General features: G+C 43.3%; 1 protein-coding gene across 2 annotated transcripts in view; it reads right to left on the bottom strand.

Moving 5' to 3' along the window:
* Window positions 1-22,303, bottom strand: part of UBAC2 (UBA domain containing 2) — a 180,629-nt gene extending 158,326 nt beyond the window's left edge. Inside the window, exons 1-2 of one of the 2 annotated variants that reach the window (XM_042929630.1) lie at window positions 22,118-22,303; window positions 21,765-21,916 (exon numbers count right to left, since the gene is read on the bottom strand). In XM_042929630.1, the coding sequence (XP_042785564.1) occupies window positions 21,765-21,916; window positions 22,118-22,227 (262 nt within the window). In that variant the 5' untranslated portion in view covers window positions 22,228-22,303. Of the gene's footprint in view, window positions 1-11,401; window positions 11,642-21,764; window positions 21,917-22,117 lie in introns of those variants that run through there. The other variant, XM_042929639.1, reaches the window with a different exon arrangement.
* Window positions 22,304-26,148: the final 3,845 nt, after the last annotated feature.

Here is a 26,148-nt window from a genome sequence, read left to right as displayed (position 1 = left end):
ACAAAAGGTCACATATAACATAAATATATAATACTTTTATTTGTCAACTGTATCTTAATAAAGCTAATAAAAATAAACTAAACAAGTGGTACCTCACTGGCTCAGTCAGAAGAGCAGTCAACTGTTGATCTCAGGGTCCTAAGTACAAGCCCCACATTACATGTAGAGATTATTAAAAAAAAGAGTTGGTTAAGGATCCAACTCTTCATTTCAGCTCAGGTCATGATTTCATGGTTGTGAGATCAAGCCCCATGGAGCCTGCTTGGGATTCTCTCTCTCTCCCTCTTCCTCTGCCCCTCCCTGCTCATGCGCACTCGTGCTCTCTCAAAAACAAATAAACTTTTAAAAAATCAGCTAAACATTATATTGTTTGACTTAAAAATAAACTTAAAGCAATTTTTTAATTAAAAAAAAAATGGAGCACCTGGGTGGCTCAGCTGGTTGAGTATCGACTCTTGATTTTGGCTCAGGTCATGATCCCAGGGTCGTGGGACTGAGCCCCACACTGGGCTCCATTCCAAGCATGGAGCCTGCTTGAGATTCTCTCTTTCTCTCCCTTTGCCCCTCTCCCCTGCTCAGCTCTCTCTAAAATAAATAAATAAAATAAACACAGGCCCAAGGGAGACATTTAAAAACAAAACAACAACAAAAAACTTAAGCAGCTCCTCACTCTACCAGAGTTCCACAAGGCACACTTTAAAAATGCTGGAGTAAATTATTTACAAGATATTCTTTATCAGATTGTACTTACTTATTAAAATTCTATAGAAATGCATTTTTTAAGTTTATTTATTTTGAGAAAGAGAGAGAGCATGCATGCACGAGGAGGAAGGGGCAGAGAGGGAGAAAGAGAAAGAGAATCCCCAACAGACTCCGTATACAGTGTGGAGCCCGATGCAGGGCTCGAACCCACAAACCATGAGATCATGACCTGAGATGAAGTCGGACGCTTAACCGACTGAGCCACCCAGGCACCCCTAGAAATGCATTTTTAACACAGCCTGATTTAAGGTAGGCTCCATCATCATTAATATGACTGATACTGACACAACCTGAGAACGGAAGAAGATAATAACTTGACTAATAAGGGACGAGGAGAGAAAAAAGAAGAAAATGCAAATAACTATAGTGTATTAGCTATGACAAAAAGATCCTAATTAGGACATAAAACATCCCAACTGAAAGCAAAACAGGATCTTGGTTCCTACTTAGAAAGAAAGAGGGAGACGCGGGGGTTGAAAGGAACATAGTAGAACACAGGAGCACATCTACAGCAGTCAGGACACAGCAATGCAGTTTTCCAGGACTCGGAAAAGAGCTCCACTGCAAAGCTGAGCTATTACGTTCATCACTAGACTACAACTATCTCAGTGGTCAAGAGAGAGAAGTGTAAATAATACTTCCTTAAGTCTGGGAAGCAGTACTGTGCATTCGTTTCAGAACACAGCAAGTGGACTCATATTGACTAGGTTCAAATTCTCATCATGCTTCTTACCAGCTATGTGATCTTGGGAAAGCCACTTAAATGTCTGTGCCGAAGCTTCTTCATCTGCAAACTGGGAAGAATAATCCCACTACCTCATCAGGTTGTTCTGAGAATTAAATGAGTTAATAGACGGAAACTGCTTAGAACAGAGCCTAGCAGTAACTGTTACATGATATGTTACACAAACAAAATTTACAGTTATAGTGTGACATAAGTAAAACTAACAATAACTCACACTTAATAGTCATTAATTGAAAATTTTTAAGAAATCATATAGATATGTAGACCCCTCATTTAGGTTATGGCTCTTTCTCTCAGGAATTTTTCCTAAGGCTTAGAAGTTATATTGCCATAGCTCCTAGCCGTTTTCCTTCAAGGGAAAGGGGAATAAATTTACATTAGTTTTGAAAGTAGGCAAACCTGGGTTCAAATCCTAGCTCTTCTTTAAAAAAAAAAAAAAAATTTTTTTTTTTACATTTATTTTTGAGAAACACAGTGAGACAAAGCGTGAGTGGGCGAGGGACAGAGAGAAGGAGACACAGAATCTGAAGCAGGCTCCAAGCAAGCAGTCAGCACAGAGACTGATGAGGGGCTCGAACCCACAAACCGTGAGATCATGACCTGAGCCAAAGTTGGACACTCAACCGACTGAGCCACCCAGGTGCCCCCAAATCCTAGCTCTTCTACATATATACTAGTTATGTGATTTTGGATGAGTTATGTTCTGAGCTTCAAAGTATTCATTTGTGGCAAAGATAATAATACCTAGCGTTACTCTGAAAATTAAATATAATAACTTAAGGAAAACAATCTTTTCTCTTTTAAATTGTGGTGAAGTTATACCATCCTTTGGGGTTGGAATTTGGCAGCATGCATCAAAAATTATAAAATAATACAGTTTATTTATTCTTCTTTCATCTCTAGAAACATCTGAAAATTAAGATGCTCTAAGCATCACTATATTAGAAAAAAAAAAAGAAAGGAGAGAAGCACAAACCTAATTCTGTAAGAACAGCATATTTGGAAAATGCTTATGACAAAGGAGAGAAAAGCAGAATACACACATAGTCACTGTGATTGCTTTTTAAAAGTATTTTGTGTGAAATAAACGCAAGTTACAAAATAGCATTTGAGTGTGATAAATTTATTTTTAATTATTTATTTGGATATTTACTTTTGCATTAGAAAAAGTATGAAGATAAATACCAAAATGTCAATAAGTGCTATTTTTATTTCTTTCTACTACTTTCCCATATTTCAGAGTTTTCTAAAATGAACTTTATTCAATTTATCGTAATAAAATCAGTTCATTTAAAACAAGACTATAAGGAGCGCCTAGGTGGCTCAATTGGCTAAGCATCCGTCTGACTCTTGGTTTCGACTTAGGTCATGATCTCATGGTTTGTGAGATCAAGCCCCACACTGGGCTCTGTGCTCACAGCACAGAGCCTGCTCAGGATTCTCTCCCCCATCTCTCTCTGCCCCTCCCCCTCCCCCACTCGCTCTCTCTCTCAAAATAAGTATTAAAATTTAAATATAAAAAAACCAATTACATAAATATCTTGAGGAAAATATGAAGAAAAAAGAAGAAAAAGATGAAAAAATTAACAGAAATGCTTAACAGTGGTTTTTCTCTATCTTTCAAACTTTCTATAATGTGATTAATTACTTTGAGACTGAAAAAGAAACACTTTCTAAAATCATTCTCCCTTGGGGCGACTGGGTGGCTCAGTAGGAAGGGCATGCAACTCTTGACCTCAGGGTCATGAATTTGAGCCCCATGTTAGGTGTAGAGATTACTTACGTAAATAAATATTTTTAAAAATAAAAAATAAAGCATCCTCCCTCAAGCTTGTCCTTCCCTAATTAATACCTGTCTTTCCTTCTCAGTTAAAATTCTTTTTTTTTTTTTTTTTTTTTTTAACATTTATTTATTATTGACAGGCAGAGCATGAGCAGGGGAGGGACAGAGATAGGAGGAGACACAGAATTCAAAGCAGGCTCCAGGCTCTGAGCTGTCAGCACAAGGCCCGACTCGGGGCTTGAACTCAAGAACTCATGAGTTGATCATGAGTTGAACTCATGAGAGATCATGACCTGAGCCAAAGTCAGACCCTTAACCGACTGAGTCACCCAGGCGCCCTCAGTTAAAATTCTTAAATAATATCTTCCTTGAGAGTTTCAAGGATATACTGTACTCCTCAAAAACTTAAGAAATGTAGGAAATAGCTTATCCCCAAGAGTCGAGCATTAAAGGCAACTGTGCAGGGTTTGGGCAACCCAAACCTGATGAATTAATCCTTTACTGCAACAAATAATGAAATCAGAGCAGAAAATATAAATTCTAATGTCACCTTTCAAGGGCCAGCCAAAATGATTCTTGGCCCCCAAAAGAGAAACACAACTAGAACAAGATGATAAAACTGGAGTTTCCATTAAGGTACCAAATACAAGGGCTGCTGCACACCAAAGGGAAGTTCTACACCAAAATGCAGGATTTACAAAGAAAACTAATCTAATGCAATCCCATGGCTGTTAAGACTCCTCTCAGCCTTATTATGAAGATAGAAAGAGTGGGTGGAACAGCAAGAGTTCTCTGCTGAACAGAGGGCATGAGGAAAAAGATCTGTGGAGTGCGTATCCAAGTGCAGTGAGTACAACTACACCCTCACATCGAGCTGAGTCGGGGGCTCAGGGGGCCTATTCAGTGAGCTAAATATGTGATGCCTGAGGTGACATGGTGGCTTTCCACCTCGGTAAACCAGAGTAGAAGAAGAAGAAGCCAAGTTGATCACAGGGTTCACGTGCACAACCAAGGCAAAGAACCCAGCAATTCCAGAGAAGCAGAGATGCACCGCATGCAATGGTCAGTAATGGGGTCAAGTCTGTTTCAGTCCGACAATGCTCTTAAGCAAGCCAAAAGGACTCCAGAAGGAGGAAACTGCAGGTGGACCTAAGTTCCTAGGAACTAAGGAAGAGTCATGAAATAAAGTCCACCAACATAAAGATGCGTCCCCCCGCCCCAACCCAAGCCCAGGGGAGTAGCGGGGATGGTAGGCTCACAGTAATCTAAAGAACCCACAAGAGGGTCAGCTTTAACTAAAGAACTATCCTATTTCCTATTCCTTCCTCCTCCCACACCACTCAGTCTAGAACCTAATAAGATCAGAAACAGAAAATCTGAGACAGGGGAACACAAAAAGAGTAGAAGCCAATCACAGCCTTTTCTCTCACAGCAAGTGGTTGCCAAGTACAAGTCTTAACTGGGAGAAAGGAGAAAACGTCTTACCTTTGAATGAAGACTGAAGTGCTGACTAAAATGTTCACCTGCATTTTTTTTTTTTTTTAATGTAGGCCCCATGTCCAACATGGAGCTGGAACTCACAACCCTGAGATCAAGAGATCAAGATCAAGCTCTACCAACTGAACCAGCCAGGTGCCCTTAACTACATATTTTTAAATTTAAGTTGAGCCTGTATTTTGTGACTTTTATTTCGTAAGATTAGCGCCACCTGAATGTATCTTTCGTCTTTTATTTACGACTGAATTCCAAGCATCTGGAAGACAGGCTGGCCCACAGAAGTGCTCATTAAACAACTGATGAATCAATAACTTGAAGAGTGAATAAAAAAGTCATAGATCTGATACCTTTTCATAAAGACAAAAAGCTTTCCAAGCTGCATACACTTTTTTTTTTAATTTTTTTTTTAACGTTTGTTTATTTTTGAGACAGAGAGAGACAGAGCATGAACGGGGGAGGGTCAGAGAGAGGGAGACACAGAATCTGAAACAGGCTCCAGGCTCTGAGCTGTCACCACAGAGCCCGACGCGGGGCTTGAACTCACGGACCGCGAGATCATGACCTGAGCCGAAGTCGGCCGCCTAACCGACTGAGCCACCCAGGCGCCCCCCAAGCTGCATACACTTTAAAGGGATGGTGAGAGACAAAAATATTTGATCATCTCCCACAAGTATTTAACACACTGAATACGTAAAGAATATGTCAGTAACAACACAGCTTGGTACTTCTTTAGAGCAAAAAACAGCTGCAGTGGTAAACTGTCAAGGTGTCCATTTCAGCATTTTGCAGGGGACAGAGTATGCAGACCCTGAATGACCCCACCCGTCACTATAGCTTGCCCATCTCCAGAGTGAGATAAATATCCTTACAGTCACTGACACTACTGGACGTTGTATGCATCTAACTCCCCTAACCACATCTGACTCCAAGCTCCCTAACTGGTGGTTTTGGATCAAAACCAGTTTCACTGGTTCCACCTCAGCTCAAAACTGTATTTCTCAGTCTAATAAATTTGTACTGGCTCCCACCTCAGTGCTGTGTGAATTTAGTTATAGCAAGATACCCAAGCACCTAAGTCTCCAAAGGGCCAAACTCAGCTGTGTCTCCCCCAGATTCCCTCCCCAGCTGTGTGTCCCTATGGTCCACTCTCCCTATTTCTACTCTCCACCTCTGGTTCACTCCTTACCTCAACTAAGCAGGTTTCGACCCTAATGAGCCACTGAAACTGCCCTCTTTACAGTAACCATACCCACTAATGCCAAATCCAGCAAACGCTGAGGATATGAGACAACCAGGTGAGTATGGAATTTAAAAATAAAAGTCAAGGAGTAAAGAAGTTTAGAAAGAAATGTTCACCAAAGCCAATGCAAGAAAACATTCCACTAAGACAGGGACTGGGAAGTACCCAGTAGATTCGCAGGTGTGGAAGTCCCTGGTCACCTGGTCCACGGTAGTTTTCATGGAGAGGTGGGGCGGATTCCAGCTGTGGTGGGTGGAGTACAAAGCCAGTGGGCAAACCCCGAAGAACAGCTGATGAACTGTAGAGGGCTAAAGAGTGCAGGGATGTGAGAAAGGAAATCAAGCAAAGGTCATCTTTCAAGGACTGTGGTTGGGAAGAAGAAACAGCAGTCAGCAGCTGGAAGGTGCAGGATAGACAGGTGGGTTAGGTTTTTGCATTTTTCAGAACACATTCAGGAGAAAGATCCAGTTGAAAATCCCTAACGCTTGGGTGCCTGGGTAGCTCAGTGGGTTAAGCGTCTGACTCTTGATATCAGCTCAGGTCATGACCTCATGATTCATGAGATCGAGCCCTGCATTGGGTTCTGCACTGACAATGCAGAGCCTGCTTGGGATTCTCTCTCTCTGTCCCTCCCCCACTCATGCTCTTCCTCTCTCTCAAAAAAAATAAGCTTAAAAAGAAACAAAAAACAAAACCCTAACCCTGATCTAGGAGCTTTACATACACTAACTTTTTAAATTTTTTTTTTAATGTTTATTATTTTTGAGAGAGAGACAGAGAGCAAGCAGGGAAGGGGCAGAGAGAGAGGGAGACACAGAATCGGAAGCAGGCTCCAGGTTCTGAACTGTCAGCACAGAGCCTGATGTGGGGCTTGAACTCACAGACCTCAAGATCATGCCCTGAGCTGTAGTCCGGCCGCCCAACCGACACAGCCACCCAGGAGCCCCTACACACACTTTAAATCTTCACAACAACTCAATAAAACAGATACTAATATTCTCTCCTTTCCACAGGCAGGGGATCTGAAGCACTCTGGGAGTCTCTGAAGAGCCCCCTACAGTATCAACAAGAAAAAGCGCCAGATTTAACCACGTGCCGGGCTCATGCTCTCAGAGGAGAGAAGGAAGAAGTGGCAATCGGCAAAGGCAGTAAAGAATGAATTACCAAGAGATGGAGGGTGGGCTAGGGGAAGGGGCTTCATTCTTTTAGCCTGGGGAAAAGGGAAAGGAACAAAGTCTGTATGCCAAACCAACTCACTCATCCCTCAAAACTCAACCAGAGTATCACCCACTCCACGTGAAGTCTCTGACAACTATTAAAGTGTGGATATAAACAAGATAGAGAGAGACCGTGCCCGGGTGACAGCCCTTATTTTGCGGGTCTTTTAAGAGTGATATGGGTAGAGACTGGGAAGAGTCTTGAGGATAGGGATGAAAGGGTAAGGGCCCTGGGAGACGACTGAATTCAAGGACTCAGCTCAGATCAGGTGCCACACGTGAACATGAGCTGGGGTTTTACCAGATGACTGTAGCGGAACAGGAGCACCAGGTCTCTGAGAGTCTTGCTGAGAAGTCAACTCCAGACTTGATATGGAAGTTGCCAGAAATGGGCTGTAAACTGGAGACAACGAGGAGAATGGAGAGTCTGGGGATCAGAGTCACTGTGGTGAGAGTACAGAAGCTGCAAGAGTTTGTTTACAACAAAAGACAAATCAAATTGAACTGGGGGTAAAAGGCAGGTTTCTTCCATGGAAACACTCACCTCTGCCTACTCAGCCATCTCCTCTTTCCCTACCATCCCGGCTACTAGAATTGCCAGAGGTCCTGTCCTCGGCTTTCTAACTCTACTCACTGCTTCCGGTGCCCTCACTCATGTCCATGGCAGAGCTCCCACCTAACTATCCATGTCCAGCCCAGCTCTCTCTCTCCAAATGTCCCCCAGGAAATCTCTGGGCACTACAGCCCCCCCCCCGCACCCCCCTCCCCGCATTAAATGTGTCCACAGCTGAACTCATCTTTCTCCCAAAATGAGCTCCCCCTTTCTGCATCCCCTACCTTAGTGAATGGTGCCACCATCTGTCTCCCCAGAGCCACCTTTAACTCCTCTTTATGCCCAAAATCCAACAAGTTTTAATGACACAATCCACTTAATCACACATCTTTAGAACCTTTCTTCACTGTCATATTCATTCTTACCGCTACCACCTGACCTGGGCCTTCAGCATTTCCCACTGGACTTTATTTTCTCTGCCCTTCTGCTGGCCACCCTTTCGTTTTGATCTAAATCTCTTTGTCCACTAGAATCTCCTGGGGATAACTTTGAAAATTCAGATTTCTGATGCCCACACTGGCCTTTCTCAATCTCTCTGTGGATGAGACCCAGGACTATGGACATTCAGAAAGCTCGATGTTGATTTTTTTGCAGCCAGGCCTCAGGCAGCATCTAGAAAATACTGCTCCCATCACCAACAATAATCTCCCATCTTCCCTCCCACAGCAACATGAAGCATTCACAAGTGGTGCTCTAGACCATCACCTCCTTCCGCGTCTCCGGACTTTGCCCTATCAGTCATGCCTATCTGTGTACCTGAACAGGAGGAGCCTTAGCCATTCCTCCACCTTCTTCCCCAGGGCCTCCTCTTCTCTCTCGTCAGGTGGGTGATTTCACCACACCCCTCTTAAACTGCTCAGTGCAGCCATAACCGTCAATCCTCTAATTCAAAGACAGAGTCACAAATGCCCTGCCCTGGCAGCACCAGTGTTCTTCAGCACCTTGAAAATGCCCAGCTGTGCCTGGTGCCGTCTTTGCGTTTGCTGTTCCCTTTTGCAAAATGCACGTTTTTCGATAAATTCTGACATGGCTGGCTCCTTCATACCATTTGGGTCTCCTCTCAAAGTCACCCTCCCAGATATCCTCCCACACCACACTTGCTAAAGCAGTCATCCACCATAACCTCAATCTATTACACTCATATTTTCTTCATGACACTTATCACTATGTGAAATCACATCGTTAACTTACTTGATCCTGTTTGCCACTCTATCCTCTGTACACAAACAGTGTGTGGCTTACATGGGTACCCAACAGATACTGCTGAATAAATAAATGAGAGGAAAGCAAATGCAGCACTAAATCACCATTATCTACTAATCACAAAATGAGGGAAATATGCAGGTGGTAGGAAATGGCAGGTACTTTTCCTTTGAAAAGAGAATGTTACTCATCATCCATGGGGTCATGGGCAGATTACTCTTCCTCAGGATACTTACTCAAGATCAGAACTTTGACTTACCAAAGAGCCACACAACTTACCTAGATGAAATCAATTCCCTGTCAGCAGGTAGCCTTGCAAAGAAAAATGTTAAAGTAGATAACTACTGATACCCAGCCTTGCCAAAAACCAGTCCTGGAAAAACTGCCCAAACTCCACTGCAAACAGGGACCCAGACTTGTTCAACATTGCAATCCCAGCACTTAGCAGTTTCCAGCCCACAATACATGGTCAAAATGTTTGTTAAATGGGCACAGAAGACATAGCCTTCTGAGGAATGGCCATCCCATCAAGTCTTACCCTGAGGACACACTTATTTTAGAAACAGCGCAAGACAGCTGAGAAGTCTTGGCCTATGCCTCTCCCTGAGCAGGAGTTTGGTTCCTAGAATTCAGTACTCATCAACCCTGTGCCATAGGTAATCAAGTATTGCCTTCTCCATTGTCACCGTGTATCAAATCTGAATAAACTTTGCCAACACAATGGCTAATACAGTATAGTAATCAGTGACAGTAATCAGTAACCCAGTAATACAGTACAGTGACCTTCCTAACTTTTTCATGTATTCTGGTCAGCAAGAAAGGATGGCTCGGGATGTTGAAACAACTAAAATTAAAGACTCTATCATTAATTTTACATCCACCAGTGTATGGCTCACTGTGTGATCCCAAGAAAAATCACACCACCTTCTTGACCAACAATGTCAACAATCTCATGTTCTTTAACCAAAGGGTAGTTTGGGGATGATTAACTAGCCAGTACTTGTAACCTACTCTGAGGCCAATGAGTATCGTAAGTCAAATTAATTATGAAACAAAGGAAATCAGGGGTGCCTGGATGCTCAGTTAATCGAGCATCCGACTCTTGATTTCAGCTCAGGTCATGATTTCACAGTTCTTCAGATCAAGCCCCACATCGGCTCTGCGCTGACAGCACGGAGCCTGCTTGGGATTCTCTCCCTCTCTCTGCCCCTCCACTATGTGCGTGCTCTCTCTCTCTCAAAATAAATAAATAAATAAACTTTTTTTTTTAAAAAGGGAAATCATAAATATTCAATCTACTCCAAAACCAGAAGTTGGGAAGTGAGGAAGGTTTTAAATTAGGCCTGTGGCTCTGATACTCTCAGACGGAGACCTGTATTCTCAGAAAAGATTTCCAACAATCAAAACAGATCTTTAAGCTTTGGAAATGTCAACTGCTCCCATACTCTGGCAAGATTAAGCTCACATGTAGAGAGATATGAAGTACTAACAGTGACAAGCAATCGCAAAATTATGCCTGTTGAACAGTTCACTGTTGATGTACCAGTGCCTAATCCTAGGCTGTTTACTTAACACACAGCCCACCTCACCAAAAGCCAACTAAACAATTTCAGTGAAAAAAATAAAGTTGTCTAAAAGGTTGCATATACTCCATTGCCCTCTCTCTGCTGACCACCGCTGACGTTCAAGGAAAAGATCACAGCAACATCCAGGAGCAATGTCCGCGCCTTCCTGCCAAATGACTTCTTAACTTCCTTCCACTTTAATGGACTTTCATCAGTTTTTATTTGTCTAAAAACTCTTAAGGGACACCGAGTTAGAAAGAAACCTAAGTAAACCTGAGGAGTCAGCTCCTGAGACGGAGGCTGGAATTTGCATCTGGGGGAGAGCCAGTTCGGTCCCTCTGTAGCCCAAATGGAGCAAGGTGACTGGGAAGGGAGCAGTCTTCCAGCATCGATTCTACCAGGGCAAGCCTCTTCTGGCACAGGCGCCGACGAGCGCCAACGGGTCGAGCCTGGAACACATCAGGACTCCCAGCCCGACCCTAACCGTTCAGCCCACCTGCGGCAGCCCCTGGACACCTGAGCATCGCACCTGGGGTTCATAGATGGGGACCGGGGCTGACGGCGGAACTCAGTCCCCACTCGCACCGCCAGTCTGAGGTGGGGGCGGTGCCCGCTGCCCCTCACGGGCAGGAACCACTAAGGTTCGGGCGTGGGGATGAAGGGTCGGCCCCCAAACCTCCAGCAACCCCGAGGGTCCCCGCTGCCCCGAGGCTTCTCAAGGAGGTGCCTAGGGTGGCGCGTAGGGAACAGCCATGAAAGCGGCAGCCGGTACTCACAAAGCCCACTGGAGCCGGTGCTGGTGAACATGGTCCCGCCGGACCCGGAGCCCCGCGGGGGGACAGGGGGAGGGGAAGTGGAGGTGGAGGGACCCGGCGACAACGCAGGCGCACTCCTGGCGTGGCGGCGAATCTGGCAACTGGATTCCACTCCAGGGGCTGCCTGTGAGCGGCGCATGCGCGGCCCGTGGGGCGCACTGCTTCTCCCGCCCCCTCCCTTCCTGCCTGGGAAGGGAAGTCGGTCCGCAGCTGGGGCGATCCGTGTGTCCGGGTTTTCCGACTGCCGCGGGCCCCCTTTAGAAAAGGAACGGGAATAAACGGGAAGAGTGTAACTCCTGGAAGCTGCACTAAAATACTCAGCGCCGCCCCACGCCCGGTGGAGCCGCGTGGCAGCGGATTCCCCAGAGTGCCGGCGTCGGGATATTCCTCGCGACCTCTAACCTCTCCACGGACGGGACGCCCGGCGTGTTCCACGCATGCTCAGTCTTTCCGGACAGACCCCCCCCCCCCTCCCCCCCGCCGTCCCCCCTTGAAGTTCGCTCCCGCGAGGACTGTAGACAATAAATGTCTCGAGTTCCGGTGTCCAGCCAAGTGCTGGAGGCCGCTGGGTCGCGGGGAGCAACGCTGCCTAGGGTCCTCCCTTTCCTACGTCGATCCTGCGCGGAATCCCCTGAAAAGGCGCCGAGTGTCGTGGTCCCCAGATACACCCTACCACACCGCGCCGGCCGGTGACGAGGATCCTGGGACTGACGAGTCTATGGCTGAACGACCTTGCTCCCTAAACTTCTGCTTTGGCGTCCTTCTCAGACATGGGCCATTTCTTTCTTTTTTTTTTTTTTTTTTTTCGAAATGAAATTAATCTTTGCTAAAGCAAAGTCATGTTTTTTTTAAATGAGTTTGAGCCTGAAAACTTTTATATTCTGTATAACTTATAGTCTGTATAATTTTATATTCTGTAGTTATTAAAGAATATGTATTATGGAGAAATTGACCAACTACAATGCTAAATGAAAAAGGCTGAAAAACTGCATGGCATACTTTAAAAAGAAAATACTTTTTGGGGACGTCTGTGTGGTTGAGCCTCCTCGCACGGTTTGTGAGTTCAAGCCCTGCATCCAGCTCTGTGCGGACAGTGCAGAGCTCGCTTCAGATCCTCTGTCCCTCTCTCTCTGCCTCACATGCTCTCCCTCTCACAAATAAACATTTTGAAAAAATAAGAAGAAAAAGAAAATACTTTTTGAGTGCTTGAGAGGTGCCAGTGGCTCAAAATATTAACACTGATTTATTGCTAGAAGGCAAAAGTAGAAGTGACTTATTTTCCTTAGGCTCTTCTTTAAGTTTGTTTAAGTTTGTTTACAGTCTTGAAATAGATTTTACATTTCACTTCAGATTCATCTAATTGAATTATTTTGCAGTAAAATGATACTGTAAAGGCCCTTTAAGTTTTGCAGAAACTGCTAGCTGGCAACAAAACTGATAGCCAACATAGCTGAATGCTTCTCAAAGTAGGTGTGGCGACTCCCCCCACCCCAATTTAGGGAATCCAGAAGGCCAAAACTGTTTTCGTGATGATGCTAAAACCCTTTTTTTAAACTCTTATTCACTCAGAAGTACTGGAATTTGCCACCATGCATTTGGAAGGGCTGCAACTTAGTAAACCGATATTTTCCAGTTGATCAATGCATCGTGTTACAATTATGCAATTCAAGCTTCAAGATAAACCAATAAATTTTAGTGAAACAGTACAAAGAGTTCATTGATAGGGTTTCAGATTTCTCACTGCCAATAATCTTTTAAGAAACTACTGTTGCAGACTTTTTTTTTACCTCAATATCCAAGATTTGTTGTCTTGCCACTTTGAAGAATGAAGAGGTGGACACAAAATAAAATGAGCAGCAGGCAAAAGCTGATTAAAGTATAAGATCTGAAAGTAAGAATAGTATGAAAGCTCTCTTTACAGAGAGGGGTTATTCAAAAGTGAATACCTGCGGACTATACACAAGGGACTGTCTTATAGGGTTTTGGTGAGCCCCTTCCCTTCTTGTTCCTTCTCAGGTTCTACCCTTACTAGCTAGGTGATTCTAAATGCCTGTCATTCCTTTTTGATTGGTTAATTTCCACTGTACCAAGGGTAGTCTATGACCATACTGTTCCTTGTGGGTCATAGGTTTTATGGTCTACTTATTTTTAGTTGGGCCTTTTGTCACATTCTTAAAAGGAACTTTATGCCTGAGGGAGCTTGCTCAAGGCCGGATGTTCCCAGAAAAAATGTTTTAAAATATGAATGTTTCCCACCCAGGAACCTTCAAGCCTTAGCCTCTCCCTTTCTGCTTACTGAATCCTATCTTTCCCTATCATACTACCATTTAAGGGGTGCCTGAGTGGCTCAGTTAGTCAAGCATCCAACTCTTTATTTTGGCTCAGGTCATGATCTCACAGTCATGGAATCAAGACCAGTGTCAGCTCTGTGCTGGGCATGGAGCCTGCTTGGGATTCTCCCTCTCTCTGCCCCTCCCCTGTTCATGCTCCCTCTCTCTCAAATAAACATTAAATAAAGAAACTACCATTTAAGTTGTGCTGTAGTATCAAAAAAAGCACAAATGATCTGAAACGACTATTAAAATGCTTCCTTTTCCAACTGCAAAGCTGTGCGAGGCCACATTCTCTTCATATATTTCAACCTAAACCGTGTATCACAACAAACTGTAAGCAGAAGCAGACATGAGGATCCAGCTGTCTTCTATAAAGCCAAACAGCAGACATTGGCAAAAATGTGCAATAACGTTATTCTTCCCTATAATTTTTTGCTTGAGAAAGTGCAGTAATTTTTCATAAAAATACATTAGTTATGTTACGTGCAATGGATATGTTACTGCTATTTTAAAATTAGTTTCAGTTTTATTTTTTTATAATTTTTTAAATATTTATTTTTGAAAGAGAGAGAAAGAGCAGGGAAGGGGCAGAGAGAGAGACAGACAGACAGAGAGGGAGACACAGAATCCGAAGCAGGCTCCAGACTCCAAGCTGTCAGCACAGAGCCAGTGCAGGGCTCAAACCCACGAACCGTGAGATCATGACCTGAGCTGAAGTCGGACACTTAACCAACTGAGCCACCTAGTGCCCCTAATTTCAAACAGTTTTACATTTTTCTGTTTCTTAGTTAATTTCTAAAATGGTAAGTACTGATAAATGTAAACCCATGTTAGCAAAAGCTTTTGCATTATCTTTGAGAGTTCTAAAGAGATTTCAGGATCAAGATCAAAAGGTTTGAGAACTGTTGAAATAGGAGATAAAACACTCTGAAGTTTAAAAAAAAGACAAAACCTTTCTCCTATTTATGTTCAATTTTTCAACATTCTTAACTAAATGCACAATAACTTAACATGGTACACAGACCTTGATTGAGAGTATTTTCAAAGATCCATACTTTGCACATGTACTCTACATTCTGAACCTATACATATTGAAAGCTGTAGGTTTATCCTCCAAGAAGCAAGCACTGTCCTTGTATGGGCAGCATTGGCTTCAGCTGGGATCTTGTTTGGACTAAAGAGTGCCAGGCCCTACCCCCAGACTTATTAAAGCAGCATTTAACAAGACTCTCAGCTGATTTGAATGCAAAAGTCTGAGAAGCACAAGTGCAGTGATTCTCAACAAGGGGCGATATTTATCCTCCAGAGGACGCTTGCCAATACTTGGAGACATTTTTGGTGTTAACAGTCATGAGAGGGGGCCACTATTGGCATCTAATGGGCAGATGGGAAGCTGTTAAACAATGCGAAGGACCACCTCCCACAATGAAGAATTCTCCTGCCCCAAATGTCCATTGTGCAAAGTTGAAAATTACTATGTTAGTGTGATTTAACCAACCTTTATCACGCAGTCCCATATCGCTCAGTGTATATCATTTCTAATGTCCTTGCCTATATTTCCACCTTGTCACTTCTCTAGTTTGTATTATGGAGAACTAATTCTGTCAATTACTAGCAATCATCATTTGCCTTGCTATGTCTTGCTAAATCTGCTTTCTACACTGGGGTAGTAGTGATAGGCTTGAAAGAGTAAGCCCCTAGCAGGCCGGGGAGGTGTTTTACTAAATGTTGTATCCTCCCCATTTTGAGTCTCTTGGTGTGAAGGCATTGTCTTCCTTTCATAAAATAAAACACAGCATCTCTAAGGGTTTAGCATTAGAAAGCAAATCTCCAGGGGGAGTCCTGGGGAAGGCTGTTGACCAAACATCACTGATGTGTGCCTTTCCTGTATATTTCAACTTGCCTTTAACACAATGTTCTTCTCATAGAACAGAGCTAGAAAGAATTTTTCCTAAAGATTAATAAGCAGCAGAGGGGGCCAATAACAACAACCAAAATAAGAACCACAAACTTCAAAGTACCAAATTCTGATCAGATGATGGCTACAGTGCATTAAGTTTGTAAGCCACGTCCTACTTCCATATTCTGGCTGAGGACCCCCTTTCCAAATTCCCAGGGGTTCTAGTCAGCAACCTTTTGGAGGAATCAGTAGATAATGCCTAGAGTTGACAGTCAATCCTTGGACAAAGCAGCCTTTAAGTGTTTTAAATGCATTTTCAGCATATGATATCTATGAAACTAATATTTATGAAAAAATAGGTCTGGAAGCTTTTTAAAGTGTAGTTACATCTTTTTACTGATTTAATAATGTTCTTAATAGATGTTTACTGAGCAAGGAGCCTTTTGGGAATCCGTTAAGTGTATTTTTGTTTGTCACAATGACAACCTCCAATACTGCATGGGGTCCAGTAAATGCCAGACGCAATCCTTTTACCAAAAACAAAAACAAAAATACTTGTTCTCCTTCCTAATGTATTTTAAAAAATAATTTTAATGTTTATTTTTGAGAGAGAGAGAGAGAGAAAGACAGAGTACAAGCAGGGGACACAGAATCCAAAGCTGGCTCCAGGCTCCGAGCTGTCAGCACAGAGCCCAATGCAGGGCTTGAACCCACGAAACATGAGATCGTGACCTGAGTAGAAGTGGGAAGCTTAACTGACTGAGCCACCCAGGCACCCCCCCAACCTATTTTTTTAATGTTTATTTATTTTGAGAGAGAGAGAGAACATGTGTGCTTGGGGGAGGGGCAGAGAGAGAGAGAGAGAGAGAGAGAGAACAGCAGACTCCATGCTATCCGTGCAGAGCCCAATGCAGGGCTTGAACTCACGAATCCTGAGATCATGGCCTGAGCCGAAATCAAGAGTCGGACACCTAACCAACTGAGCCGCCCAGGCACCCCTTTTTTAGCCTCTTTTTCACTCTCCAACTTATGCTTCTTATGCAGGTAAAAGTCTACTTGTATTTATGTGAATCTAGAACCAATTCCATTTTACATGTAAACATGTGCTTGGCAGAGCTTTCCAGGAATGCAACTATTTACTGCTTTGATTGTTATTTGAAACTTACTTAAGAGTTATTCACCAATTCAAAATGCCAGGCCACCTGCAACAACTCTGCTTATTGCATTGAAGTCACCAGGACCAGTTTCTGTGTATGGCTAATGCACTCAGTGATTCTATAGCTTTCCCAAAGTGTACAAATCTAGCCTGATTTTTAAATATTAAAAATATTCTTATATACGTGAAATATTTTTTACAAAGGTGTTGAGAATACTCCATTGAATATTTGAAAGTGTCCATACTGAAAACATAGGTTTTTTTTTTTCTAATTTATCTAGGTGAACTCATCAAGATTAAGTGAATATTTTATAAAGAAAGACACAGAGTTGGCAAAGGTAGAAACTTCAGAGATTTAGGGAAAGTTTGAAAATCATAGTATTGTCCCTGAAATGTTTCTTTCAAATCTAATCTGAAAGATACAGTTACCGGTTTTTTTTTTGTTTTTTTCTCTTCTTTTTCTTAAAGAAGGCAGACTGCCACGTGCAGCACCTCATTTGGATGTGTCTGGAGTCTTGGAAGCTGGACTCCCCTATGTTCTCCCACAAATAGACCTTGAGAGTTTGTCTGGAGGTTCCAGCAGGGAAGTGCAGTAACCGTATACCCTTGACCCAAGAACGGTCCTCCTCTGTCAGGGAAGGTCATCCTCATGGACCAAGCACAAAGCTTCAGGAGGGACGCACATGGAGCAGTGGGGACAGCCACCTAGCCAGCCAAATCAGCGAATCAACCCTGGTCATCCATGGGGTGACAGATGTCAGATTACCCTCACATCCTATAGGTACCATTTCTTAACTGAACTGCACACATGATAGCAATCTGTGGTCATCCGAACAATATAAGAGAAAAATTAATTTTACCAGTTGCATAAGAGGTTATAAATTATGAAAGTAAGAAATTTTAAAGATTTCTTCTGTTCTGTTGAGCAACAATATTGTATGTAGAAGAATCTGTGAGAAATCCCAAGCGATAGAAAATGGGCTGTGACATGATCTACAGACAGAAGAGTGTCTGCTGCATGTGAGTGGAAGTAACCTGCATGACAATAAATTCTGCTAACCACAAATGCAAGATTGATGGGAATAAAAACACTGAGTAGAAAATGTACTTGCATATACACAGACAAGAGATACTCAGAGTTGTGAAAATTTTAAATTCTTAAACATTATTTCACAGGACACATTTTTCCTTTTGCAATGTCCTTGCACAACAAATGCAGCAGTAGCCACGGTCAGTGACAACATGGGTTGATAAACAACTGAAAAGTAGCAACAGCCATGTTAGCAAGTCATTGAATTATTCACTGACCGCCTCAGTCACCAAAAATCTCAGTGAAAGACCCACACATCAATGAATCCTATACGTGCTATCGAATAAAAGATTATTTTGCAATCTTGGCAGTGCCTGAAAAGGAGTTTGACTGCCTTGTACTACATATGGAAATAAGACAGTATGCCAAAGAAAATTGTTTTAAAATATTTTATTTCAGGGCGCCTGGGTGGCTAGGTCGGTTAAGCGTCCGACTTCGGCTCAGGTCATGATCTCGCGGTCCGTGAGTTGGAGCCCTGCGTTGGGCTCTGTGCTGACAGCTCAGAGCCTGGAGACTGTTTCAGATTGTGTCTCCCTCTCTCTCTGCCCCTCCCCTGTTCATGCTCTGTCTCTCTCTGTCTCAAAAATAAATAAACATTAAAAAAAAAAATTAAAAAAAAAAAAAAGATAGCCTGTCTAAGAGAGAGAGAAAAAAAAAAAAGAGTGTAAGTGGGGGAGGGGCAGACAGAGAGGGAAACACAGAATCTGAAACAGGCTCCAGGCTCCAAACTGTCAGCCCAGAGCTTGACGAGGGGCTTGAACTCAAGAACCATGAGATCATGACCTGAGCTGAAGTCAGATGCTTAGCCAACTGAACCACCCAGGTGTCCCAACAAACTTATCATTTTAAGAGATGCTTTCTTGCCCAGAATTTTTACGGTTCCAGTATCTGTGGCAGCTAAGGCTAGGTAGGTCTGAAATACTGGTTTGAGATTGTATTGTTAATTTTCATGCTGCTTAAAAACATATAATGATTATATCTAAAGATCAGTGTGGATTTGTAATATCAGATTAGATGATTAATCCACTTAAAAATGATGCAACATATTAGCCAGTTTGTAGGAAATGTTAAATGAGCTAAAACGTGATTTTAATGTGGGACATCCTTGTTTAACATGATTATTACCATATTCCCAACCACATATTTAGGTGCAGAGGGGTTCAGTGCAGTGGGGCAATTCCTGCAAAAGCAACAAAATGTAATGGAAAGTTTGAGATTTCTTTTAACAGAATCAGAACTTCATTAAGTTTCATCAATTAAAAAAAACCACACACACATTTCAGATTACCACCATCTGTTTTTAGCTTGGGTCTCACCAAAAGCAGACTTGGAGACAAAGTTTCAAGTTCAAAGTTCAAGTTGTCTGGAAGTTGTCCTAGGGAAGACCAGTGGGAGGGTGGAAGCCAGTAGAGACGAATTATACGACCGTGGGCAAGTGGAGCCAGTGCCCCCAGGTCAATCCCACCAGAGGAAGAGGTGGCTGGGGTACTTGCCCCAGACCCCATCACTCACCGTCTGCTCCGTGCAAGTAGCGCAGGTTCTCGGGTTCTCCACGTGCAGGCCACCAGGTGAGCGAGAGAGCCAGCGGAGTGGCGCCGTGGTGGCAGGGCCAGCCTATATGGGTTTCACGTTTTCACGGCCCAATGAGGAGGAAGCTCCGCTGAGGAATTTGCATATGGAAATGATGGTGTGGGGCTTTACTTGGGAAATGATAAGAGTTGGTTTGCCTGTTTGTCCCCTGGTCTTCCTCCAGTACCCCCGCTAGTCCACCACCTTATTTCTGTAGAGCTTTTTCTTTTTCTGATTCACCTCTGTTTCCCATCACATATGAAAGGCTGTGGTCTCCTGGATCTAAGTCCTAGAGATGGGGCACATGCCCTACCATGTGGTGGCATTTCAGAACAGGAGATCAGTTTTCTGTCAAACTTCATCACTACCCCTTCCAAACAAACATAGGAAAGTATTTTTAAATCATTCATCTAGAACCTGTCACATTTGTGAGACAATCACACCTCCTCATCTTTCCCACCCAGACCACCTTCTCTTTCTCAGGGGCTACGTTAAGGTTACTTCTCTTTCTTATGTCCATATAAACATATCCGGTCTGGTGGTACCAGACGTAGACTTACTTGCCCCGCACTAGCTTTTATTCTGCTGTGCCTCTGTGCCTCATCCTTCTGCCCTCGCATTTTTCTATACATCCTGTGTGGCATCATTTCTGATCTCCTTCCTTCCTTTTTCTTTTTTTTTAATGTTTATTTATTTTTGAAGGAGAAAGAGACAGAGCATGAGCAGAGGCAGGGCAGAGAGAGAGGGAGACACAGAGTCCAAAGGGGCTCCAGGCTCTGAGCCATCAGCCCAGAGCCCGACTCGGGGCTCAAACTCACGGACCTCGAGATCGTGACCTGAGCTGAAGTCGGACGCTTAACCGACTGAGCCACCCAGGCGCCCCTCTCACTTTTAAGACCTACTCAGGCATGTGATGGTCATTGTTGGGTTAAACACTTAAGTTGTGCTTGCTTGTGTGTCTTTATGGGCCATTCATGCTGACCAGTAGTAGCACATTGATTCAAATTGATTCATGTTCATGTTTTCAACATAATGCCCTAAAACAAAATGCATCCACATGATCTTTTAATTCTCCTTTTTCCGAGGCAAGATCATCATAAAAATAAGTGTAGGAAATTTTTTATCGTTCTTATTTCCATTATTGGCAATATTATTGCAAATCTGTGGAAAGGCAATCGAAATGTGCATACACAAGGAGTGTCACCACCACAGCAGCCAATGAAAGAAGAACACGTGAAAATATTTCCTAAATTTCAGAAAATAAGCCGGCAATATGAAGCAAAGTACTCAAATTGGCTATCAGATATCAAATGCCACTTTTTAATTTTGCTTGTTGACCTTAGCCCTTCTAGTTTTCATGGAAAACTTAAGTCTGGGGCTCTGGACTAGTTGGATTAGTTGTAGTTATCTACATCTTCAGCTCCCTCAGTGTTGTTAGTTGAATTGTGTAACCAAAAAAAACATATCGAATTCCTACCCCTAGTACCTCAGAACGTGACCTTATTTGCAAATAGGGTCATTCAGATGTAATCCGTTATGAGGAAGTCATTATGGAGCAGGGTAGGACCCGATCCAGGATGACTGCTCTCCTTATAGGAAGGCACTCATAGAGACCCAGGGACAACACCATGTGATAATGGAAGCAGAAGTTGAGAAGCTGGCTCTGCAAGCCAGGGAACACCCAGGATGGCCAGCAAAACCTCAGAAGCTGGAAAAGGCAAGGAAGGGTCTTGCCCTGCAGATTTCAGTGGGAGCACAGCCCTGCTGACTCCTGGATTTGGGACTGATAGCCTCTAGGATTGTGAGGCACCGAAGTTCTGTTGTTTGAAGCCACCCAGTTTGTGTGCTTTGTATGGCAGCCCTAGGCAACACTCAGCTTTTCTCTTTAATTCACATTTAAAATTTCTTCTTTCATCTGCAATTCACCTGTTTCCCTTTGCACTTTCTTAATTTCTACCTAGGGAAAAGCTATGCTGAGATTTTACATCTGCCCGGCAACCATAGGGACTCAGTTTGTCATGCTCTTTATAGCAACACCATTGTCGGAAGGTGACAATTTCTCTGATCTCCTATGCCATGTATATGGTGATAAGATCAGGAACCAAAAGCTGCACTGTTACAATCTTTCCGCCCATGGCATCCACCAAATCTAAAATTGCTTCAAGTTAAGGCTATGGAGCATCTCCATCCAGGATCAAGGAGAAACTGTCAGTCACTCACCTGGCTCCTACCTCCCCCCTTCCCCGGTACCAATCTCTTTCATAGTCACAACTCACCTTGAACTCCGTGCAGATGCATCTGTGGTCCAGTCACTAGGACCAATTCTGATGTTAGGCAAGAGGAATTTGAGAGGTTCCAGTCCACTGCTCGGTGATGGGGGCTGAATTCCATGCATTTGGGTTCCTGTCGCACCTTGGGCCTTGCATTCCTTTATCAAAGCAGGGACACATTACTTTATGGTCATTGTATAACTGCCTGTCCTTTTCACACGACTCAAGCAGGGCCCGTTTCTCTTCTTTGTTTCCCCAAGGCTTGGCACAGCGATTGGCGCACAGTAGGGCTTCAATATGTATTCAGTTGAATGCGATAAATGAGGGGAAGAAAGCATCAAGCCGCACTTGCTCCTTACTTGCTTCTGATGAGGGGATGGGCTTCGCATTGTCCATATCCAGCATCTACCTCATGCCCCAGTGAATGGGTAGTGTCACACAAGTGTGAATAAAGGATTTCCAAAACCATTGCGAGATGAATTATGTTCCGGGGTGCCTGGCTGGCTCAGTCGGTAGAGCATGTGACTCTTGATCTTGGGGTCATGAGTCCAAGCCCCATGTTGGGTGTAGAGATGACTAAAAATAAATAAAATAAATAAACTTTTTAAAAAAGATAAATTATGTTCTAGGAAAATCTCAGAACTTCTACTGGTAGAACCACATAAATAAGGGGCTTTAACATTCCCCTTTATGTTGGTTCAGAGATATTACGTATGATAGAAACTGAGGTTGGTAACAAGGTTAAAGTGAGGTGATTGTCCCGATTTGGCAATTGTTTATGTCCTTATGGATATAAACATGGGATTGGAATACTTATTTATCAGGGATTATTCAGCAACGAGTGACCCACCAATGGCCAAAAAGACACAAAAGAATAGCAACCTGAGTTTTCTGAACCAGCAGATAGTAGTGTGTCCTCATGTGCAGGCCAGGAAGGTTCTACCCTGTGCCAACATGCCAGGCCAACTGGGACTCAGATGGACCCTGCATGAGCGAGCCTGACTCTGAGGAGGAAGGAATGCTCATTGAAGTGGGGACATCCTGACACCAAGCTTGGAAAATCCCTACGACCCTATGTCCCTCTGGGCTGAGTGTCCTTTAATAAACCCTGCCTTTGTGCTCCTACATTCTCCCAATGAAAACATGCCCCAGTGTTCATTATAACACTGCTCTCTGGTGCTGGTACCTCTGTTTTATTCCCCTACAGTTGCTCTGTGTAGTATCCTTAACCAGACCTGCTCCACCAGCCACCAAATGCTAGAACATCTGTTCACTATCCTCCTGATTTGTTATTCATCTCAGAAGTGAGTTTTTCAAACACCTTTAGCCTTCTTTTCTCCAGACTAAATATTTCTGTAGTTTTTCAACCCTTTGATTATTTTTGTTCTTTTTTTTGAATTCTCGCCAATTTTCCATATATTCTTACACCATAGAATTTAAAAGGTGTATGTGACTCTATGTATAAAACAGAGGCATAAAATATCAACGGTCACGACATATTTGTGATGAAAACAGACAAGGTCTAATCTCTTATTCCAGACTTCCTAAAGGAAAAGAAAAGAGATTCTAACACAATCTGCTAATAAACCACAGAGTTAGATCGATAAGGAAAACAATCCACATGAGTCCTTAAGATAAAAGATATCATTAAAAAAATTTTTTTAACATTTATTTATTATTGAGAGATAGAGACAGAGCATGATCATGAGAGGGGCAGACACAGAATCTGAAGCAGGCTCCAGGCACTGAGCTGTCAGCACAGAGCCCGACGAGGGGCTCGAACCCACCAACCGTGAGATCATGACCTGAGCCGAAGTTGGACGCCCAACCGACTGAGCCACCCAGGCGCCCCTAAAAGGTATCATTTTAAAAATTATTTCATACTATCACTCAGCCATCAAAAAAGAATTAAATTTTGCCATTTGCAATGACGTGGGTGGAACTAGAGGGTATCATGCTAAGCGAAATAAGTCAGTTATAGAAAGACAAATATCATATGATTTCACTGATATGTGGAATTTAAGAAACAAAACTATGAACATAGGGGAAGGGAAGGAAAAATAAAATCAGACGAAAACAGTGAGGGAGGCATACCATGAGAGAGACTCTTAACTCTGGAGAACAAACTGAGGGTTGCTGGAGGGGAGGTGGGGGGATGGGCTACATGGGTGATGGGCATGAAGAAGGGCACTTGTGATGAGCACTGGGTGTTTAGTCATGAATCACTAAGTTCTACCCTGAAACAAATACTACCCTATATGTTAACTAACTTGAACTTAGATAAAATCTTGAAAGGAAAAAAAATAAATAAATAAAAACAAAAAATTATTCCAAGCTACTTAATAGAACAACTTTTTATTCCTGGTAGTTTATATAAATTCCAGCTAATGGTCCATCATGCTAAATATGAAAAGATCAGGGCCTTTTATCAACAATTCTATTTTAATTTTTTTTAACGTTTATTTATTTTTGAGACAGAGAGAGACAGAGCATGAACGGAGGAGGGTCAGAGAGAGAGGGAGACACAGAATCTGAAACAGGCTCCAGGCTCTGAGCTGTCAGCACAGAGCCCGACGCGGGGCCCGAACTCACAGACCGCGAGATCATGACCTGAGCCGAAGTCGGATGTTTAACCGACTGAGCCACCCAGGCACCCCAACAATTCTATTTTTAAAAAATGATTTGGGGATGCCTGGGTGGCCCAGTTAAGCATCCGACTTCGGCTCAGGTCATGATCTCACGGTTCATGGGTTCCAGCCCCGCATTGGGTTCTGTGCAGCCTGCTTCGGAGTCTGCCTCTCTCTCTGCTCTTCTCCTGCTCACGTTCTCTCTCTCTCTCTCTCTCTCTCTCTCTCTCTCTCTCTCTCTCAAAAATAAATAAACAGGGGCACCTGGGTGTGTCAGTCAGTTAGGCATCTGACTTTGACTCAGGTCATTGACCTCATAGTCCATGAGTTCGAGCCTCATGTCAGGCTCTATGCTGACAGCTCGGAGCCTGGAGCCTGCTTTGGATTCTGTGTCTCCCTCTCTCTGTGTCCCTCCCCCACTCATACTCTGTCTTTCAAAAATGAATAAATGTTAAAAAATTTTTTTAAATAAATAAATAAACATTAAAAAGAAAAAGGAATGATTTGTATACTGTTACCATATGTTATACATTATCATCTTAAAATGTGAACACGAAAATGTTATGTACATAAAATCAAAACAGGTAATTGAGTCTTCTATGTGTTTTATGGCATGTCGATACACTGGAGTTGTTGAATGACTCTAGGTATTTGCTCAAGTTCTCAAGAGAGCTGGGTGGTGTGTGCAGCTGGGAAGCGCCCAGAGCCTGGGGCCTGGCTTCAAATCCCAGCTCTGTTCTCGACTAAGTGTACACCCCCAGACCCTTAACTACCTTCCTTTCCTCATCTGTGAACAGGGAGTGATGGTAGTAATAATACCTGCCTCTAGGGGTCTTCTGAGCAGTAAATAACTTAACACATTAAAAACAACAAGTGTCCAACTTTGGCTCGGGTCATGATGTCAATGTTCACGAATTCGAGCCCCCGCGTCGGGCTCTGTGCTGGCAGTTCAGAGCCTGGATCCTGCTTCAGTTTCTGTGTCTCCCTTTCTCTCTGTCCCTTCCCCATTCATGCTTTGTCTCTCTTTCTCTCTCAAAAATAAATAAACATTAAAAACAATTAAAAACAACAATAACGCCACTTAGGACAGGCCCTGCCCATGGTAAGTTCTTGCAATTATTGCCATGATCATTTTAGTAATTATACTCTGAACGTTAGCAAGGAGGCTAAAAAAGTTCTCAACATTGAGCCTGTCTATTTGTGCCAGAACTCTCATGAGACAGTTGGTTCCTAAAGCAGCAATTAGAAATGAAGAATCAGAACAGTGTGATCATGCTGTTTGATGAAGGTCCCAGGGACGCAGGTTGCGGCTTAGCTCAGCTGCTCTCTCTGTTCCCGGGGTGTGCTAACAGCAAACAGAGGGAGAGGAGAGTTCTCCTGCTCCTCCTTCCTCCAGGCCCCACCTCTGGTCTGCTTATCTCTGCAGCATCTCTCACTGGCCTGAGATCCAAATGATGCCTCAAGTGTCCACAGGAGCCTCATTTAGGGAAGCAGCTGGGCATAAACCGTCAACGGACACACCTAGCTTGCACACTAATCACACAGCAATATTCTCCCATGGACACAAATGAAAGTGCTTTTTTCCCTGTGTTAAAAAACACAGGCTCAGTCGGTTAAGCATCTGACTTCAGCTCAGGTCATGACCTCACCATTCATGAGTCTGAGTCCTGCATCGGGTGAGTTCATCCTCCGCTTCAGGCAAGCCCCCGCTTCTCTCTCTCTCTCTTTTTTTTTTTTTTTTTTTTTTAAATTTTTTTTTTTAA

Source organism: Panthera leo, chromosome A1, assembly GCF_018350215.1.
Source record: "Panthera leo isolate Ple1 chromosome A1, P.leo_Ple1_pat1.1, whole genome shotgun sequence".
NCBI lineage: Eukaryota > Metazoa > Chordata > Mammalia > Carnivora > Felidae > Panthera > Panthera leo.
Note: the sequence above shows the minus strand (reverse complement) of the source record. Positions and strands in the feature narration are given on the sequence as shown.